This window comes from Hyla sarda, chromosome 6 (assembly GCF_029499605.1).
Source record: "Hyla sarda isolate aHylSar1 chromosome 6, aHylSar1.hap1, whole genome shotgun sequence".
NCBI lineage: Eukaryota > Metazoa > Chordata > Amphibia > Anura > Hylidae > Hyla > Hyla sarda.
In genome coordinates this window covers 84,945,544-84,966,997 of record NC_079194.1, presented here as the reverse complement: position 1 = coordinate 84,966,997, position 21,454 = coordinate 84,945,544, and the positions used below count along the sequence as shown (strand labels likewise).

Below are 21,454 nucleotides of genomic sequence, written 5' to 3'. Positions count from 1 at the left end.
TGGCTGTTCGCATACTGCCAACTATTTTAAGGAGGTGAATGCAAACAGATACCTCGACTTTAACAGTTGCCATCTTAAATAATGGAAGAAAAACATTCCATTCGGTCAAATGAAAAGAATCCGAAGGAATTGTTCTTCCACACAAAAATACCTACAACAACTAGATAACCTGGAGGATCGTTTTAAACAAAAAGGGTATCCCAAACCCCTTAAACAAGGAGCACGCAAGAGAGTGGACGAATTAGAACAAAGTGCTTGCATGAAAAATAATAAACAGGGTAATGCAGAGGGGGGTTATAATGATGAATTTGATTCTGTTTTTCTAACTAGGTATTACACTTCACACACCAATATTTTTTTATTATTTTTTTTATTTATTTTTGTATAGGTAATATCACCAGCTCATATTATTGTGTCATGATTACTGGCACCATATGTAGTCCCCCAGTTATTCTTCTTTAGATGTTTTCCGTGTCCTGTGCAGTATCTCTCCCAGAAGTCCACTTGATGGCCCCCGTGGTGGTCTACACCCCGAAGTCATCAATTTTTACTCTAAGAGAGAGTGTGCAGCTGTTTCTGGAGACGGTCAACAATAACCTCTGCATGGTGGAATAATAGGTCACGATGTTTATCAGGATCAGTAGAAGCATCACCCACTCGATGATTATGATGGGGATTTCACGGATCTCGTCCCAGTCTTCATCATTATGGAATAATTCCTTTAATGTTTCATATCCAAAATAGAAAACTACACAGGCAAAAGTCAGGCCACAGCATGTGCATCTACTATGGTGGATGACTTTTTTTGCTCCTGGTAATTTATACATCTGGATGGACTGCCCAAGGTAGTATAAGGCTTCACATGTAATGGAAATTATCGTGCTGACAAAGTGTATCCTGGGGTATTCTTCGGGGGACAATACATGCATAACAGCTGTGGCAAAACAGGAGGCCCACACAATGGCCAGCAGGATCCTCTGGATCAGGACCTGATGACCCCTGAACTCTTCAGTATGCATAACCATATACTTATAAATAAGAAAGGTTAATACCAAAGTGCCAATGGACGTCCCTATGAATCCAATTCTGAATAATATGCTTTCGGGAAAGAAATTTCCCACGTCACTGTGAAGGAAAAGAAACCAATGTTATTATGGATATTTCCTCACTCCCAACCCATGAAATAAGAATCATGTGCTTGTTTATCTTACCTGATGCTCATCAGTGGCGAGGCTGCATGGCCGAGGACGACCGTCATGATGTAGCTGGTGGCAAGCCAGGCCGCACACCAAAACGCCAACAGGAGGGGGACGAACCCCAGTCCTTTTAGCTCCATTTCAGACAAGTAGAAGAAGAAGACGCTAATCTCACTATTCTCACTAATCGCACAGGAACAATTACAGACTGAAGGCTCGGGCGGCTGTCAGTGGAATGTCAGGCCTCCAGCTGTCTATGACATCACATGTGACATGTCAGAATGACTGCTTGTTTCTTTGAGCTGCCATGATTTAGTATCTGCTATAGACAGAACCTGATGTTTTTACTATGGACCTTACAGACTTCAGAACCCAAGTAATTAGTGCAGGGGCTCCATTTTGATCATCTCATATTTCACATTATTTGAGTTCCAGGGCTCAGATACATTTGCACCCTCTATAGCAGTGGTCTTCAAGCTGTGAACCCCCAACCGCTGCAGAACCACAACTCCCAGCATGCCCAGACAGCAACTTCGCATAAGGAAATAGTCTAATTAAACTTTTCTTATATATAGAATCCCTGAAATCTCCAATCTCTCCTTTTATTGGTTTATGATCTGCGTTACTTATTTGTAAAAAACAATGTTTCTGATTGTCTTCCCCCCACACACTTATGGGCTATCTCTTCAAACGACTTTATTTGACCTAAAGCGTATAATTGATTTACATAAATAAGCCCCTTTTCATCCAAAAGAGTGAATCTTTCATTTTAAGGAAGTCTTTAAGTGCTTTATTCGACCATAATGAAGTAAAGTCAAAACTCTATGTGATTTTAAAAAAAATTTAAGTTCCCCCCATACTTAATTATATAGATATGCATGGGTGTAGTGAGTATCCCAGCTTCCAAAATCTCAAAAATATCCTTTTAACGACCCATTAGGGTATGTTCACACTACAGTGTGTGAATGGAATCTCCGCTCGCTGAATTCAGTGAGCGGAGATTCAGACTGGCAGCCGGCGGCGGCGGTAGGACCGGGTGGCACTGAGCCGTCACCATTGACAGCTATGCAGTGCTCGCGGACTTCCGTGCAAAGAATGAACATGTTCTTTCTTTGCGCGGAACAATTTCAGCGGCGCTGAAATTCCGCAGTGTGAACGGGTCTCGCGGAGACCCATTCACACTAATGTTAAGTTCACACCGCGGAATTCGGCTCGCGGAATTACGCCCGTGGAATTCCGCGGGAATTCCGTAGTTTGAACATACCCTTAGAGAGAAAAAATAGGACTACATTTTCCCTCCTTCTCATAAGAGTCTGCAATTTTAGTGCTAAAAAGTATCTAAAAAAAAAAAAATGTGCCCAACCCGCATCGTGCGCAGCTAGCGTTAAAGAAACATATTTCATTCTCGTGCTTTCCTGCCCCAAAGTAGTGAATTTAATAAAGAAATAAGAGCTTGGAACCATTTTTCTGATATCCATACAGTATAGAAACATAGAATGTATCGGCAGATAAGAACCAATTGGCCCATCTAGTCTGCCCAATAATCGGAATCCTATCAATAGTCCCTTGCCCTATCTTATATGAAGAATAGCCTTATGCCTATCCCATGCATGTTTAAACTCCTTCACTGTATTCGCAGCGACTAGTGTTGTTCACGAATATTCGCAATTTGAATTTTAATTGCGAATATAGCATTATATATTCATAATTATGAATATTCACTTTTTTTGCGCATATGTGAAAATTTGCGCATATGCATAAATTTGCAAAGATTGAGCCCTCCCTTCATTAATGGTATAGAGAACTGTGACTAGTGCATCAACTCTGTGATTTTTTGCCCAATAAAACCAATAGGCTAATTGTGGTCTATGGGGATCTCACTGCATGTAAGATAAGCAGGACCGTCTCGGCAGCACAGTGGGATGGGGGACTGTCACTGGTTCGAGTCCCAGGGTGTACAGTGTTACAGTGTTGTGGTTAAACTTTACTTTCCTGGAAAAGCTGTTGAGTTGCCCATAGCAACCAATCAAATTGCTTCCTTCATTTTTCAGAGGCTTTTTCAAAAATGAAAGAAGCGATCTGATTGGTTGCTATGGGCAACTCAGAAACTTTTCCTCTGGGCAGGTTTTGATAAATCTCCCTCTATGGGGGAGATTCATCAAGACCAGTGTAGAGGAAGAGTTGTGCAGTTGCCCATAGCAACCAATCAGATTGCTTCTTTCATTTTTCACAATGCCTTTGCAAAATGAAAGAAGCGATCTGATTGGTTGCTATGGGTAACTCAGCAGATTTTCCTGGAAAGTTTCTGAGTTGCCCATAGCAACCAATCAGATTACTTCCTTCATTTTTCAGAGACTTTTTCAAAAATGAAAGAAGCGATCTGATTGGTTGCTATGGGCAACTCAGCAGCTTTCCCCATAGACCACAATGGGCCTACTGGTTTCAATGGGCAAAAAATCACAGTTAATGCACTAGACACAGTTCTCTATACCATTAAAGGGGTACTCCGGTGAAAACCTTTTTTTCTTTTAAATCAACTGGCTCCGGAAAGTTAAACAGATTTGTAAATTACTTCTATTAAAAAATCGTAATCTTTCCTGTACTTATTAGCTGCTGAATACTACAGAGGAAATTATTTTCTTTTTGGAATGCTCTCTGATGACATCACGAGCACAGTGCTCTATGCTGACGTTATTATAATAATAATAATAATAATAATAATAAGTCTTTATTTATTTATTGTTGTCCTTAGTGGGATTTGAACCCTCTCCAGCTCCACTATATCTTTCTTGTACACTGGTGCTCAGTACTGTACACAGTACTCTATGTGGGGACTGACTAGTGATTTGTACAGCGGTAGCATTATTTCCTTGTCGTCGGCATCTATGCCCCTATTGATGTACCCCATGATTTTATTAGCCTTGGCAGCAGCTGCCCGACACTGGTCACTACAGCTAAGTTTACTGTTACCTAAGGCTCCTAAGTCCTTTTCCATGTCAGTCGTCCTAAGTGTTCTTCCATTTAATACATAATCCCAGCTCGGATTTTTGCATTACCTTACATTTATCAGTGTTGAACCTCATTTGCCACTTCCCAGCCCAAACCTCCAACCTATCCAGATCCATTTGTAACAGTGCACTGTCCTCTATAGTGTTAACCACTTTACAGAGTTTGGTGTCATCTGCAAAGATTGCTACTTTACTATTCAACCCCTCTGCAAGGTCATTCATGAATATATTAAATAGGACAGGACCCAAGACGGACCCCTGTGGTACCCCACTAGTAACAGTCACCCAATCAGAATAAGTACCATTAATAAACACCCTCTATTTCCTATCATTGAGCCAGTTACTTACCCACTTGCGCACATTCTCCCCCAGTACCAAACCTTCTCATTTTATGCACCAACCTTTTATGTAGAACCGTATCAAATGCTTTGGAAAAATCCAGATACACGACATCCAGCGATTGCCCCTGGTCCAGTCTTGTGCTCACCTCCTCATAAAAGCTGATCAGGTTAGTTTGACAGGATCAATCCCTCATAAAGCCATGCTGATACAGGGTCATACATTTATTTTTATCAAGATATTCCAAAATAGCATCTCTTAGGAAACCCTCAAACAATTTACATATAACCGAGGTTAAACTAACAGGTCTATAATTCCCGGGGTCACTTTTTGACCCCTTCTTAAATATTGGCACCACATTTGCCATGCGCCAGTCCTGGGGAACAGTCCCTGTCACTATAGAGTCCCTGAATATTAAAAATAGGGGTCTGTCTATTACATTACTTAATTCCTTTAGAACACGGGGGTGAATGCCATCTGGACCTGGTGATTTGTCTATTTTGATTTTTTGTAGGCGGCACTGTACTTCTTCCTGGGTTAGACAGGTGACCTGTACTGGGGAGTTTACCTTATCACACTGTATTTCACCTGGCATTTCATTTTCCTCAGTGAATACAGTGGAGAAGAATTTGTTTAGTATATTTACTTTTCCTATAAAGTATATACATCTTACAGTGAAAATTTAAGATATTTTTAAGTCTCCCATTTAGTGTCAGTATTTTTCTTTTTGAGGACATTATCCCATTTTATATTGTTATGGGCTTCTCTGAGTTGATCGAACTTTGCTTTTCGAAAGTTCATTGTTTTTGTGGCCCCTCGAGAGATTCCCTTATTGAAGAACAAGTTATAATGTATTACATTATGATCACTATTTCCTCGGTGTCCATCTACTTGCACATTAATTACTCTGTCAGTTTCAGTACGTTGGTAAATATTAAGTCTAGTAGGGCGCCCCCTCTGGTCAGGCCCTGCACCATTTGGGACAGATAATGGTCTTTAGCTATAGTCAGAAATCTGTTTCCTTTAAAGTCGAAGTCTGCCCAGTTTTCCATGAACCCAAACCCCTCCTTCCTACACCAGCTTCTGAGCCACTTGCTTACTTCCCTTATCTCCCGCTGCCTCTCTGGTGCGGCTCGTGGTACAGGTAATATTTCAGAAAATACTACCTTCGAGGTCCTTGCCTTAAGCTTGCAGCCTAAGTCCCTGAAATCATTTTTAAGGACACTCCATCTACCTCTTACTTTGTCATTAGTGCCAATATGTACCATGACTGCTGGGTCTTCTCCAGCCCCACCCAGCAACCTGTCAACCCGATCCGCGATGTGCCGAACTCGAGCGCCAGGAAGACAACACACTGTTCGGCTATCCCGGTCTTTGTGACAGATCGCCCTGTCTGTCCCCCTAATAATTGAGTCCCCCACTACCAGTACCTGTCTGGCCTGCCCTGCTCTCCTCCCTCCCTCCTTACTGGAGCAGACACCCCCCTGGCGGTCAGAGGTAAAGTCCTGCTGCAGTACCGCTAGCTCTGAAATGACATCCCCCTCATCTGCCAACTGGGCAAACTTGTTGGGGTGTGCCAGATCAGGACTAGCCTCCCTGACACTTTTCCCTCTACCCCGTTTTCTAACTGTAACCCAGCTAACTGCCTGACTGTCCTGCCCCTCCGTCCCACTATCCATCCCCACCTCGACCCCAGAGAGTACCTGCTCAGTGAGCAGGAGACTACTCTGCGGGTTGTCAATGCATCTCAGTGTTGCCAGTTGCGCCTCTAGATCCAGGATCTGGGCTTCCAAATGAGCAACTCGCACACATCTCGCACAACAATATGCACCCTCAAACTGTTGTTCAAGGATTGCATACATTGCGCAAGATGCACACTGGACTGCCTTTTCCAACATGGAGGTCATACTAGATTTGGGGATTGCAAAAATTAACAGAAAATAAAAAAAATCAAATATTTCAATTTAAACTTCCTGAATTTAAAGTCCCTTAATTTTAAGTTCCCTCGCTTTTATACTCACTCACTTGTATGCTTCACACTCTTGTATACAGACAAACAATCGCTAGCTCAACATAGTGTATTTGCTTTATATTTATCACAACCACAACCACCTCTCTTCCACTGCCTGGAAGTTAATTCACTTTTTTTTTTCATTTACACATCCGAATTTAACGAAAAGTCGTAAAAGACCTGTGGGGTGTTAAGGCTCACTGGACCCCTTGGTACGTGCCTTGAGGGGTGTAGTTTCCAAAATGGTATGCCATGTGGGGGTTTTCTGCTGTTCTGGCACCATAGGGGCTTCCAAAATGTGACATGCCCCCCAAAAACCATTTCAGCAAAAATTCACTCTCCAAAATCCCATTGTTGCTCCTTCCCTTCTGAGCCCTCTACTGCACCAGCCGAACACTTTACATACACATATGAGGTATTTCCGTACTCTAGAGAAATTGGGTTACAAATTTTGGGGGGCTTTTTCTCCTATTACCCCTTGTAAAAATTCAAAAACTGGGTCTACAAGAACATGCGAGTGTAAAAAATGGAGATTTTGAATTTCCTCCTTCACTTTGCTGCTATTCCTGTGAAACACCTAAAGGGTTAACACACTTACCCAAATGTCATTTTGGATACTTTGAGGGGTGCAGTTTTTTTTATAATGGGGTCATTTGTGGGGTATTTCTAATATGAAGGCCCTTCAAATCCACTTCAAAACTGAACTGATCCCTGAAAAATTCCAATTTAGAAAATGTTGTGAAAAATTGGAAAAGTCCTGCTGAACTTTGAAGCCCTCTGATATATTCTAAAAGTTAAAACCTGTCAACTTTATGATGAAAATATAAAGTAGACATATTGTATCTGTGAATCAATATATAATTTATTTGGAATGTCTGTTTTTGTTACAAGCAGAGAGCTTCAAAGTTAGAAAAATGCAAAATTTACAATTTTTTCATAAAATTTGGGAATTTTTCAAGAAATGATGCAAGCCTCAACAAAAATTTACCACTAACATGAAGTAGAATATGTCACGAAAAAACAATCTCAGAATCAGAATGAAAAGTAAAAGCATCCCAGAGTTATTAATGCTTAAAGTGACAGTGGTCAGATGTGCAAAAATGGCTGGGTCCTTAAGGTGAAAATGGGCTGGTTCCTTAAGGGGTTAAACCCCACTGGCATTTGACAGATCTTTGGAACAGTGGGCTGTGCAAATGAAAAATTTTCATTTTTCTTTTGGCAGACCACTGCTCAAAAAAATTTATCAGACACCTGTGAGATGTAAATGCTCACTGCACTTCTTATTAGGGGTGTAGTTTCCAAAATGGGGTCACATGTGGGGGGGGGGGGGTTCACTGTTCTGGCACCATGGAGGCCTAAACACACATGGCCTTCAATTTCAGTCAGATTCTCTCTCCAAAAGCCCAATGGTGCTCCTTCTCTTCTGAGCCCTGTAGTTCACCCGCAGAGCACTTTACATCCACATGTGGGGTATTTTCTGACTCAGAAGAGATGGGGTTACTAATTTTGCGGGGCTTTTTCTCCTATTACCCCTTGTGAAAATGATAAAATTGGGGTAACAATAGCATTTTAGGGAAAAAAATATAATTTTTTTTATTTTCACCTCCAACTTTAACTAAAATTTGTCAAACACCTGTGGGATGTTAAGGCTCACTATACCCCTTGTTACTTTACGTGAGGGGTGTAGTTATCTAAATGGGGGTCACATATGGGTGTTTTTTATGTTTATGTCAGAACTGCTGTAACTACCAGCCACTCCTGTGCAAATCACCAATTTAGGCCTCAAATGTATATGGTACACTCTGTTTACACTAACATGCTGGTGTAGACCCAAAATTTACCTTTTCTTAAGGGGTAAAAGAAAAGAAAAAAAATTTGTAACCCAAAACTGTTGCCTTGAAATATGAGAGGGCTCCAAAGTGAAAGAGCACCATGTGCATTTGAGGCCTAAATAAGGGATTTGAATCCACCACCAAATTACCCTACAGCAGTGCTTCCCAAATAGGGTGTCTCCAGCTGTTGCACTACTTCCTGTTCAGGGTGTGGTTGTGTGATCGTCAGCTCCAGGAGAACCAGAGAACCAGAGAGCAGCAGGATTTTCACCAGCCTGCATGAACCCCAACGTCCCCACCTCCCGTACCAGGCCGGCGGGAGGTGGAGGTGACATTGCAACGGCCAACTCCCAGGATGGGGTACGGAGATCCTCCAGGATCCGCAGAAATGCAGAACCAACTCCACTGTCCATATCTGGAAGCCGCAAGGCTGCAAGGAAGGCTACAAGCAAGGCTGCAGGTAAAGGCCTGTGTTACGCCTAGCGCTCCGGGTCCCCGCTCCTCCCCGGAGCGCTCACGGCGTCTCTCTCCCTGCAGCGCCCCGGTCAGTCCCGCTGACCGGGAGCGCTGCACTGACATGGCCGTCGGGGATGCGATTCGCACAGCGGGACGCGCCCGCTCGCGAATCGCATCCCAGGTCACTTACCCGTCCCGGGCCCCTCCTGTCATGTGCTGGCGCGCGTGGCTCCGCTCTCTAGGGCGCGCGCGCGCCAGCTCTCTGAGACTGAAAGGGCCAGTGCACCAATGATTGGTGCCTGGCCCAATTAGCTTAATTGGCTTCCACCTGCTCCCTGGCTATATCTGATCACTTCCCCTGCACTCCCTTGCCGGATCTTGTTGCCTTGTGCCAGTGAAAGCGTTTAGTGTTGTCCAAAGCCTGTGTTACCTGAACTCCTGCTATTCATCTTGACTACGAACCTTGCCGCCTGCCCCGACCTTCTGCTACGTCTGACCTTGCCTCTGCCTAGTCCTTCTGTCCCACGCCTTCTCAGCAGTCAGCGAGGTTGAGCCGTTGCTAGTGGAAACGACCTGGTTGCTACTGCCGCAGCAAGACCATCCCGCTTTGCGGCGGGCTCTGGTGAACACCAGTAGCCTCTTAGAACCGGTCCACCAGCACGGTCCACGCCAATCCCTCGCTGACACAGAGGATCCACTACCTGTGAGCCGAATCGTGACAGCCTGCATGAAGGTGAGGAGTTGAGGAGAAACATGGGGAGGCAAGGTACCTCTGAACCCCAGCAATGGGGGGTATTGGGTCCCAGGGAGTCTTTGGCCACTTTTGGGTCCCGACTCCAAGCAAAAATGGTATGAGTATGAGCGTCTTGGCAAAATGCTTCGTGGGCTAAGAGAGGACTTAAAATTTGCCCGTTACCAGGCTGATTACACCTCAAAAAATCTAAGGCCAGTGTATTCGGCTAAAGTGCGCACCCTGATAAAAGATGTTGAGGAGGTAGAAAGAGTGAGGATGGAGATCATGGAAGGGGCTGGTATCTTCAGAGAAAAACTCTGCAATGAAAGTCGGTTCAGAGGCCAGCAGAACCCAGAAAGAGAGGAGGAGGTCAGTCACAGCGAAAGCAGTGCAGAGGAGGATGGTGTGGAGGTGGATGGTGGAGGAGAAAGAGAGAACAGTGCTGAGGAGGACAGTGTGGAGGAAGATGGTGATGGAGAAAGAGAGGACAGTGCTGAGGAAGGTGCTAAAGAGAAGCAAGATGGTGGTGCAGAGGAGAGTGAAATGGAGGAGGACACAACCCAGAGTTCATACATAAATCCTGCTCAGGTAACCCTGCCTGTAACGTCAGATGACAGCAGTGACGACAGCGGCAGCAGCAATGGGTTAATTGGTGGTGGATTGCTGAAGGCGATTGTGCTCCAAGAGTCACCTACCCATTTTGAGAACTTCTCATTTGGAAATGACTTGGGCCCAGATACTGAGGTGAAGGGCAAGAGGAAGAGGAGAAATAAAAGGAAAAAAGGAGAGGTCACCAGACTTGTTTATTCTTCTCTCCAGCAGTCTGGGCCATCTGAAAAGGTGGTTCAGGCTGGTGGGCCCCCCAGTCTGCCCGACCCCGCTTTTGCTGTAAAGCGGGGCCAGCATGGGGGGTACATGGTGGATAAGGTTTCTAAGATGGCTGCAGACGCCAAGGAGCCCGCCTGTCCTGCCGGTAGGGAAGGGCAGGACAGGCTTAAGGTGGGCGACTCCGATGCTGCAGGACCACCCCAGGTGGGCAGGGGGCGTGTCCTAGTGCCGGAGCTTGGTGATGTTGCTGTCTGCTCGGGGGGCGGTCCCCTGAGCGATCTGGGCGTAGCAGGGCACTCCTCTGTGAGAGGGGGGAGTGTCCATGCGTCTGGATTGGTAGAGAAGCCCGGGCGGTCGTGTGAGGTGGCTCCTGAAGGTTGCACTGACGCTGTGGGGAATCCCTGCATGTCGGCTGCTGTAGGAGGGGTGGGGGTGCGTCCGGAGGGACAGCTCCCACCCAGTGTGAAGCAGTTCTCACTGGGAACATCATCGGCGTTGAAGGAAGTGTCACCACTGGAACTGGAAGTAACATCGCCAGAACCGAAAAAGCGGTCATCGGGGGCGGGACCAGCAGCACAAACCCCCGTGGCATACGCAAATAACCCGGCCAGCTCAGGAAAGTTTAGCCAGGATAATAGTGTGAAAGGGAAGAGTGCAAAAGAGAGTGAAAATTTTGGTGATTGTATGTTGCATGAAAATGTTAGCAGTGTGCAAGAGGGGTGCTAGCGGTGTGCAAGAGAGGGGTGCTAGCGGTGTGCAAGAGAGGGGTGCTAGCGGTGTGCAAGAGAGGGGTGCTAGCGGTGTGCAAGAGAGGGGTGCTAGCGGTGTGTGAGAGAGGGGTGCTAGCAGTGTGCGAGAGAGGGGTGCTAGCGGTGTGCAAGAGAGGGATGCTAGCGGTGTGCGAGAGAGGGGTGCTAGATGTGTACAAGAGAGGGATGCTAGTGGTGTGCAAGAGAAGAGTGCTGGAGGTGGGCAAAGGGATGTCACTGGATCAGTAAAGAGTACTGAGGAAGTAGGGGCTGGTTCGGCTGCCCCCCTGTTGGCGACACCCGGGCAGGATAGTAACCGTAGGAATGTGGCCCGTCTGATTTGGAGGGGTAAAGATGCGTGCCCGCCCCGGGCAAGGGTGGTTGAGCTCCTCCATCAGATGGAGTTCAGGGCGAGTGACATCTTTGCCCTGATTCACCCCTATGGTTCTTCTGAGTTCGACATCAGCTTTGTTCGGCCAGAGGGTCTTGAACTTTTCTGGTCGAATTACGAGATGGTGAAGAACGAGCCCGGCTGGCGGGATTTCGCTGTAAACGCGATATCCCGGCAGAACCAAACCAAGAGAGTGACCGTTTTGACCCGTAACGAGTCGCTCTCTTGCTACGACATCATGACCTGGCTCGGTCGTTATGGGGATGTGACGGACATGCCCAAGAAAAATCTTGATGAGCACGGGATCTGGTCTGGGGCCTGGACGTTTTCCGTCAAACTTAGGCGTTCAGGGAGCACAGTTGCCCACATCCCATCGGCAGCCTTCCTCGGACGTGACAGAATCCAAGTCTTCTACCAGGGGCAGCCTAAAGTCTGCCACAGGTGTGGTAGTCCTACCCATTTTAGCACAGCCTGCACTGTGCAGGTTTGCGCTTTGTGTGGTGGGGCTGGTCATTTGGCTGTATCCTGTGGGCAGATCCGGTGTCATCTGTGTGGTGTCCTAGGACACCCTTTCAGCCGTTGTCCCAGCGCCTTTTCCCGTGTGGTGGCTGCTCCAGCTGGGGAGAGCTTTAGGGTTGCCCCGGCTGGGGAGGGTACGGGCATTGGTGAAGGAGCAACAGGGTTAATGAAGAGCAAGAAGGGGCCTGCCAAACTAAGGCGAGAGGAAAACCGCAGAAGGAGCAGGGAGCTGGAGAGTTCTCAGGTGGCGGGGGTAGCTCCTGGCCCTGCTCCTGTCACTAGCCCAGATGTTGCTGAGACCCTGGGGGATGATGTGTTGGATGAGGAGATTAGGAGGATTCGCGAAGAGGAAGGCAAAGAGGCTGATCTTTCTGATTCCTCCCACTATGAAAGTGTGGATGAGGAGGGGAGGGAAAGGCCGAAAAAAGACAAGGGCAAAAAAGTTGTAAAGGGGAAGTCTCAGTCCTCTATTTCAGGTGCTAAAGGCCAGGTCCTAAAAGGAAGCTTACCTGCCCCCCTTCTGATTGACCTATCGAACAGGTACCTTGTCCTTGATACCATCTCCTCCCTCTCATTGGAGGGGGGTGGCGAGGATGGGGTGCCTGAGGGATTGGAGCCTCCAGGGGGAACTGGGTCCTGTCCTGTTGAGGCATCTTCCTCGGTGGGCAGTGCTAACTCAGGGCCAGATGGAGATGGGAGCCAGATGGATCAGTCTGAGTCAAAAAAGAGATCTAAAGAAAGTAAGAATGCTCCTTCAGGGGATGAGGCGGTGAAGAAGAAGGGCAAGAAAAAATAATGGGTAAGGCTGTCTAACTCAAATACCCAGGATGGCAGCACTCACCCCATTGACGCTGGCATCTATTAATTGTGCCAGTATAAAGTCTGATACGGCTAGATTCGCAGCCTTTGATTTTCTCGGCCGTGTTGAAGCCGACATTTTCTTTTTACAGGAGACCAGGTTGTCAGATCTAGCCTCTCTGGTGAAAGCCAGAAGAGAGTGGAGGCGTGGCCCCTCCTACTGGTCTCTTGCGGCTGAGCCGTATAGTGGGGTGGCGGTCCTTTTTACCGCTCCGGTCGAATGCAGACGGGTCATTGAGTTAGAAATGGGGAGGTGCCTGATCTTAGATGTATTCATGAAGGGACAAGAGCTCCGGCTCATTAACATCTACCCCCCACAAACAAAGTGGGGCCGTAAGGATCTCTTTATGAGGATTAAGCCCTTTCTTTTTACTAGCCGGCAAGTGATCTTTGGAGGGGACTTCAATAATGTCACAAGGTCCCAAGATAGGAGAGGTTACAATGATCGGCTGGCTTATGACTGTGTGGCCCTTAGTAATATAGTCAGGGAAGCTCGCCTAGAGGATGCTCACATCCGGAGCCCCTCAGGCCACGCGGGTTTCACCTTTCATTGAGGTAGCAGCAGGTCTAGGATAGACAGGTTTTATTTAAAGGAGGAAGCCGTCTCTTCTGCAGTGTCCGTGGTTGAGGTGGAGTTCTCCGACCACTGTATGATTTTGTTTTCCCTGAATGTTTCAGAGACCCCCCGGATGGGAAAAGGTTATTGGAAGCTGAATTCGTCCCTCCTGGAGGAAGCAGAGATAAGACAGTCCTTTCAGGATTTTCTTCAGAGTCAGGTACCTTTACTGGACTTTTGTAGTAGTAAGTCTGAGTGGTGGGAGATATTCAAGAAGCGGGTTGCGGGGTTCTTCCGCCAGCTCTCGAGCCTCAGGTCCCTGAGCAGGTATCGCCTGTATCATGGACTGAGGAGGAAACTCGAGCTTCTCGTCTCGACTGGAGGTAGCCGAGAGGATATCTCCAGAGTGAAGTCCTTGCTGATTAGGTGTCAGTACGATAGGCACGCATCTTTGGTTTTTGAGAGGGATTACGGGAAGTACCGCTCGCCCGACCCTTACAGGAACTGCAAGATGTCAGTGAGTAGTAAAGTAGTCTCAGGACTGATTGATAGTACGGGATCTCTGAATCGGTCCAGATCAGGGATCCTGGAGGTCGTCAGATCCTTCTACTCGCACCTCTTGGGGAGGAAGGATCTAGATCGAGACGGGATGTCGGCTTTCCTGGCTGAAACCATTCCTGAGCCAGGGGTAGACCCCTCTCTTGGCATTTTGGCAGAAGAAATCAGGGAAGAGGAAGTGAGACTGGCGATCGAGGGGCTTGCCCCCAAGAAGTCGCCAGGTCCGGATGGCTTAACATCCGAGTGGTACAGGACCTTTAAGGAGTCTTTAGCTCCCCTCTTGACTGAGGTATTCAATGAGTGTCTCTCCTCGGGCACTCTACCAAAGTCAATGAGGAGGTCAGCCCTGATTCTTCTGTCAAAGGGTAAAGATCCCAGCCGTATTGAGAATTGGAGGCCCATAGCTCTTCTCAATACAGACAGGAAGCTTCTGGCAAAGATACTGTTTAATCGGCTGGTGAAGTTTGCACCCCGGCTCCTTTCGGGGGCTCAGCACTGCTCTGTTCCAGGCCGAAGCACCTTAAGTGCTGTCCTCAGTGTCAGGGAGGCAGTGGAGCGGAGTAGTGCGGGTCTCTGGAAGGGGTACTTACTGTCCTTGGATCAGGCCAAAGCATTTGATCGAGTGAACCATGACTACCTCTGGTCCGTCCTCCTGAGATATGGCTTACCGTGTACTTTTGTTAATTGGCTTAAGATCTTGTATGCAGGGGCAGAGAGTTTCCCGCTGGTGAACGGGTGGTCTGGCCGCTCTTTTGAGGTGGGGTCCGGAGTCCGTCAGGGTTGTCCTTTGAGCCCGCTCTTATATGTATTTGCGATCGATCCCTTCCTTAGGAGGGTGAGTTGCGGACCATTGGCGGGAGTCAGGATGATTCTGGCGGAGCCGGGTGTCGCCCAGAGAGTGGTGGCGTACGCTGATGATGTCACCATTTTCGTCTCCTCGAGAGAGGAGGTCGATGTGGTGATGTCGGAAGTGGACCGCTACTCGGAGGCATCCGGGTCTGAGATCAACCAGGATAAGTGTGAGAGTCTCTGGCTGGGAGGGGGAGACCCCACGTTTGATCTCCCGGACACCCTTCCAGGGCCCCAAGAGTCAGCAAAAGTTTTGGGCATCACATTCGGCCAGGATGATTATCCCACCAAAAACTGGCATGGTAAGCTCCAGGATGCCACTCAGAGGGTGGACCAGTGGAAGGGTTGGTCTATGACCCTCAGGGAAAGTACACCTGATCAAATCGTACCTGCTCCCCTTGTTTATCTATCTGGACAGTGTATGTATCTTACCAGAGGCTTACTACACTAGGGTCTACAGCCTGTTTTTCCAACTGTTATGGGGGAACAGGTTGAACCTAGTCAAGAGGGAGGTTACGTACCGCACGAGGAGACTAGGGGGTTTATCTATGGTAAACCCTGTGGTGTTCTTAACGAACACCTTCTTGAAAGCCAACATTGCATACCTCTGGTCAGAGAGGGCTCCTCCGTGGGTACTCTCCTGCAGGGAATGGTTTCGGCCTTTCTTCCAGGAATGGGAGACAGGAGGGCAAATGAAGGACCTCCGTACACCACATGGATATCTTCCGGCTTACGCTACCCCGACTCTGAAGGCAATACGTCGGTGGGGTCTGGGAGTGTGGGAAATCAGGACCCAGTCAAGGCAGTTCCTTGACAAACGGGTTCTGTTGACCCACTTCCAGAAGCCTCTGGCGCTCAGGGACTGCCCAGGTCGGGATCTGAGGGTGGGGTTGTATCTTTTAAATATGAAAAGGATCCCCCAGAAGTTTTGGGACTTGGCCTGGTGCTGCTTTCAGAGGAAGCTATATGTGAGGGACAACCTGAAGTACAGGAACTTTGATGACAGGGGATGTCCCCGAGAAGAGTGCGGGGACACGCTGGAAAGCATGGACCACTTCCTGCTTCATTGTCCCTTTAATATAGGGGTTTACAACAGGGTGGGTGCTTCCATCGGCTGGAGTCAACTTGCCGGCCTTTCCTATCCGGAGTGGGCTTATGGGGCATTCAGGAACCTGGGTGGCCGTGATCGGGGCACTTTATTCTTAGTTAGCTTAGTGGTTAGGTACTACACGTGGAATGCACGGTGCTTAGTATCGACCCAACAGAAAGTCCTCTCCGAGGTGGAGGTATGTAGGAACATCACTGGTGACCTCGGGAAGATCAGGTCTTTGGAGTATGGCAGTCTTGGTACCAGTAGGGCTTCTCTCCTGTGGAGAGGGTTTTCTTTTGATGTTAGGGACAGTATATAGATGTTAGGGTGAGTATAGGGTCAGTTTTATGAAGGGATAGCGATAGGGTTAGAAGTAAGGTTCATAGGGTAAGCATTTTGAAACTTAGTTTTATCAGGATTGCCATCCTTCTTCCTGGTGGTGGGCTATGCATGTCACTCTAGCTTTTTGTTTTGTTTTCTGTAATTTGAATGTAAAGGGCTTGCAGGCAACCAATCTTGGGCCTGGTGGGGTTTTTTAGTACTGTATTACTTTGTTTTTCATATTATTTCTGTGGTTGTAGTGAATTAGTTCATTGTTGAGTTAGTTAATAATAGTGGGGGGGGGGATTAATTTTAGGTTGGGTGGGGGTTGTTGGGGGGAGGGGGGGATGTTTTGGGTCTGACTTGGGTCAGTTTATGGACAATGACTGTTTCAATAAAAAAAAAAAAAAAACACTGTGATACACGAACTCTGACCATGTCCAGTGGGAGTGGTGTGGGTGATGGGAGAGTTCATAGTGTAGGTTATTTTTCTTTAGGTTTTATTCTTGTTTACATGTATTTCATAAGTATAAATAGTTTTATGTATTTTTGTATAGTGTTCTACCTCATTGTAGGGTAAAGGCAGTCGGACCAGCTTTTAGTTGATATTATTGTGTTTTTTTTTCCCCCTTATGGTAATGTATCCATGCATATGTGTGTTACTATAGTTTAAAGAGAAGGGAAAGGAGAAAGGGGGGAAAAAAAAAAAAAGAAATTTCCAAGTTGGAATTATTTTTAGTTATGGCAATAAGCCCTCTTTTTATTATAAATTTTATTTTATTTTTTTTTATTTTTTTTCGTTGTTATGATATAATATGTATTGTGAGTATTGGTTGTTGTCTGTGTAAAAAATTAATGGTATTTCCAAGATGGAATTATTTTATTTATTTCCTTATTATTTTTATGGCAGTTAGCCCTATTTATTTTTGTTTAATGCATTTTGTGTATGGTATGTGGGGATAAGTTTCCTATTCGGATGTTTTCAGTTAAAACTTAATTAAGGAAAGCTATATTTATGTTTTGTTGGTAATTAATGTGTGTGTGTGTGTGTGTGTGTGTGTGTTTGGAAGGATAATAGGTAAGAATTAGTAGTATCAGGCACTATTTGTTAGTTGAGTTAAGCTGGGCTGGTCGGTTAGGTAGGTCCTTTTATTCTGTAACAAAGAGTTTATATTTGTTACTTTTTCATTGCTTATGTTTCAGCTGATTAAGCATTGTATTTGTGTTTTGTAAAAGTTTTATATTTTTCTAATAAAAAGAGTTCCAGCTGTAGCAAAACTCCCAGCATGCCAGGACAGTCAATGGCTATGCCGATGTGCTGGCCCCTGTATCACCCGTCATTATGCACAGAGTAAGTTTTCTCTGTGCAGTGATGACAACAGGGTGCCGCAACCGAGATCACGGGGGTCCTTTGGAGAGGGGATAAGATGTCTTGGTGCGTAGTACCCCTTTAAGAGGGAAAAACATGATATATATATTTAACCCCAACCCAAATGTACCTTATTTTTATTTTCTACCTAAGGTACATAAAGACCGAAAAAAAAACATCTGGTCGTCCGATAGTTGCCAGATGTTTATCTGAATATATAGACCATCAGTTACAGAAATGTGTGGTGTCTTTACCAGCATACCTCAGAGATAAATGGGCGTTTATTAACCCTATTGAAAGATATCATACGGGAAGAGGACTATATGTGGGCAACACTAGATGTTGCTTCATTATATAGTAACATCCCACATGACAGAGGAGTGGAAGCTGTGTGATCTTTTTTAGTGGAAGATCCCTTGATGCCCATACATCAGAGGAACTTCATTTTGGAGGCCATTAAAGGAGTAGTCCAGTGTTGAAAAACATCCCCTATCCCAAGGATAGGGGATAAGTTTCAGATTGCGGGGTGTCCGACTGCTGGGGGGCCCCGTGATCTCCTGTACGGGGCCCTGGCTCGCTGGCCAGATAGCGCGTGTTGACTAGTGTTGAGCAGCATAGGCCATATTCGAATTCGCGATATTTCGCGTATATATGGACAAATATTCGTCATATAATTGCTAAATTCGCATATTCGTAATATTCGCGTAATATTTTTGCATATGCGAAAATTTGCATAAATGAAAATGTGCATATGCAAATTTTCCCATATGCCAAAATTCATACGCCAGTCTCACACAGTAGTATTAGAGCCTTCTTTACACCACACAAGCTGGAAGCAGAGAGGGATGATCACTGTGATGTGTACTGTGAAAAAAAAAAAACAATATTCGTAATTTCGAATATATAGTGCTATATTGGCGAATATTCGCAAATTCGTGCATTGCGAATATTTGCGAGCAACACTAGTGTTGACCACCAGACGAAGGGGCAGCCGACACGCCCCCTCAAAAAAAAGCGCTATGGCAGAGCCAGAGATATCCAAAGGCAGCGCTGCATCAGTCCCCCAAAAAATGTGAGTTCCTGGATTTAAATATCTATATTCAGGATGGCTGTTCGCATACTGCCAACTATTTTAAGGAGGTGGATGCAAACAGATACCTCGACTTTAACAGTTGCCATCTTAAATAATGGAAGAAGAACATTCCATTCGGTCAAATGAAAAGAATCCGAAGGAATTGTTCTTCCACACAAAAATACCTACAACAACTAGATAACCTGGAGGATCGTTTTAAACAAAAAGGGTATCCCAAACCCCTTATACAAGGAGCACGCCAGAGAGTGGACGAATTAGAACAAAGTGCTTGCATGAAAAATAATAAACAGGGTAATGCAGAGGGGGGTTATAATGATGAATTTGATTCTGTTTTTCTAACTAGGTATTACACTTCACACACCAATATTTTTTTATAATTTTTTTTATTTATTTTTGTATAGGTAATATCACCAGCTCATATTATTGTGTCATGATTACTGGCACCATATGTAGTCCCCCAGTTATTCTTCTTTAGATGTTTTCCGTGTCCTGTGCAGTATCTCTCCCAGAAGTCCACTTGATGGCCCCCGTGGTGGTCTACACCCCGAAGTCATCAATTTTGACTCTAAGAGAGAGTGTGCAGCTGTTTCTGGAGACGGTCAACAATAACCTCTGCATGGTGGAATAATAGGTCACGATGTTTATCAGGATCAGTAGAAGCATCACCCACTCGATGATTATGATGGGGATTTCACGGATCTCGTCCCAGTCTTCATCATTATGGAATAATTCCTTTAATGTTTCATATCCAAAATAGAAAACTACACAGGCAAAAGTCAGGCCACAGCAGGTGCATCTACTATGGTGGATGACTTTTTTTGCTCCTGGTAATTTATACATCTGGATGGACTGCCCAAGGTAGTATAAGGCTTCACATGTAATGGAAATTATCGTGCTGACAAAGTGTATCCTGGGGTATTCTTCGGGGGACAATACATGCATAACAGCTGTGGCAAAACAGGAGGCCCACACAATGGCCAGCAGGATCCTCTGGATCAGGACCTGATGACCCCTGAACTCTTCAGTATGCATAACCATATACTTATAAATAAGAAAGGTTAATACCAAAGTGCCAATGGACGTCCCTATGAATCCAATTCTGAATAATATGCTTTCGGGAAAGAAATTTCCCACGTCACTGTGAAGGAAAAGAAACCAATGTTATTATGGATATTTCCTCACTCCCAACCCATGAAATAAGAATCATGTGCTTGTTTATCTTACCTGATGCTCATCAGTGGCGAGGCTGCATGGCCGAGGACGACCGTCATGATGTAGCTGGTGGCAAGCCAGGCCGCACACCAAAACACCAACAGGAGGGGGACGAACCCCAGTCCTTTTAGCTCCATTTCAGACAAGTAGAAGAAGAAGACGCTAATCTCACTATTCTCACTAATCGCACAGGAACAATTACAGACTGAAGGCTCGGGCGGCTGTCAGTGGAATGTCAGGCCTCCAGCTGTCTATGACATCACATGTGACATGTCAGAATGACTGCTTGTTTCTTTGAGCTGCCATGATTTAGTATCTGCTATAGACAGAACCTGATGTTTTTACTATGGACCTTACAGACTTCAGAACCCAAGTAATTAGTGCAGGGGCTCCATTTTGATCATCTCATATTTCACATTATTTGAGTTCCAGGGCTCAGATACATTTGCACCCTCTATAGCAGTGGTCTTCAAGCTGTGAACCCCCAACCGCTGCAGAACCACAACTCCCAGCATGCCCAGACAGCAACTTCGCATAAGGAAATAGTCTAATTAAACTTTTCTTATATATAGAATCCCTGAAATCTCCAATCTCTCCTTTTATTGGTTTATGATCTGCGTTACTTATTTGTAAAAAACAATGTTTCTGATTGTCTTCCCCCCACACACTTATGGGCTATCTCTTCAAACGACTTTATTTGACCTAAAGCGTATAATTGATTTACATAAATAAGCCCCTTTTCATCCAAAAGAGTGAATCTTTAATTTTAAGGAAGTCTTTAAGTGCTTTATTCGACCATAATGAAGTAAAGTCAAAACTCTATGTGATTTTAAAAAAAATTTAAGTTCCCCCCATACTTAATTATATAGATATGCATGGGTGTAGTGAGTATCCCAGCTTCCAAAATCTCAAAAATATCCTTTTAACGACCCATTGGGGTATGTTCACACTACAGTGTGTGAATGGAATCTCCGCTCGCTAAATTCAGTGAGCGGAGATTCAGACTGGCAGCCGGCGGCGGCGGTAGGACCGGGTGGCACTGAGCCGTCACCATTGACAGCTATGCAGTGCTCGCGGACTTCCGTGCAAAGAATGAACATGTTCTTTCTTTGCGCGGAACAATTTCAGCGGCGCTGAAATTCCGCAGTGTGAACGGGTCTCGCGGAGACCCATTCACACTAATGTTAAGTTCACACCGCGGAATTCGGCTCGCGGAATTACGCCCGTGGAATTCCGCGGGAATTCCGTAGTTTGAACATACCCTTAGAGAGAAAAAATAGGACTACATTTTCCCTCCTTCTCATAAGAGTCTGCAATTTTAGTGCTAAAAAGTATCTAAAAAAAAAAAAATGTGCCCAACCCCCATCGTGCTCAGCTAGCGTTAAAGAAACATATTTCATTCTCGTGCTTTCCTGCCCCAAAGTAGTGAATTTAATAAAGAAATAAGAGCTTGGAACCATTTTTCTGATATCCATACAGTATAGAA

General features: G+C 45.7%; 2 protein-coding genes across 2 annotated transcripts; both read right to left on the bottom strand.

Annotated features, from left to right (window-relative positions):
* Nucleotides 1-382: 382 nt before the first annotated feature.
* Nucleotides 383-1,922, bottom strand: LOC130277565 (uncharacterized). Its single transcript, XM_056528263.1, has 2 exons — nt 1,212-1,922; nt 383-1,125 (listed from the first exon to the last, which is right to left on the bottom strand). Exons 1-2 carry the CDS (start codon nt 1,334-1,336, stop codon nt 525-527), a joined length of 726 nt encoding a protein of 241 aa, XP_056384238.1. The 5' UTR covers nt 1,337-1,922; the 3' UTR covers nt 383-524.
* Nucleotides 1,923-19,162: 17,240 nt separating this feature from the next.
* Nucleotides 19,163-20,826, bottom strand: LOC130277564 (DNA damage-regulated autophagy modulator protein 1-like). The gene is made up of 2 exons (XM_056528262.1): nt 19,981-20,826; nt 19,163-19,894 (listed from the first exon to the last, which is right to left on the bottom strand). Exons 1-2 carry the CDS (start codon nt 20,103-20,105, stop codon nt 19,294-19,296), a joined length of 726 nt encoding a protein of 241 aa, XP_056384237.1. The 5' UTR covers nt 20,106-20,826; the 3' UTR covers nt 19,163-19,293.
* Nucleotides 20,827-21,454: the final 628 nt, after the last annotated feature.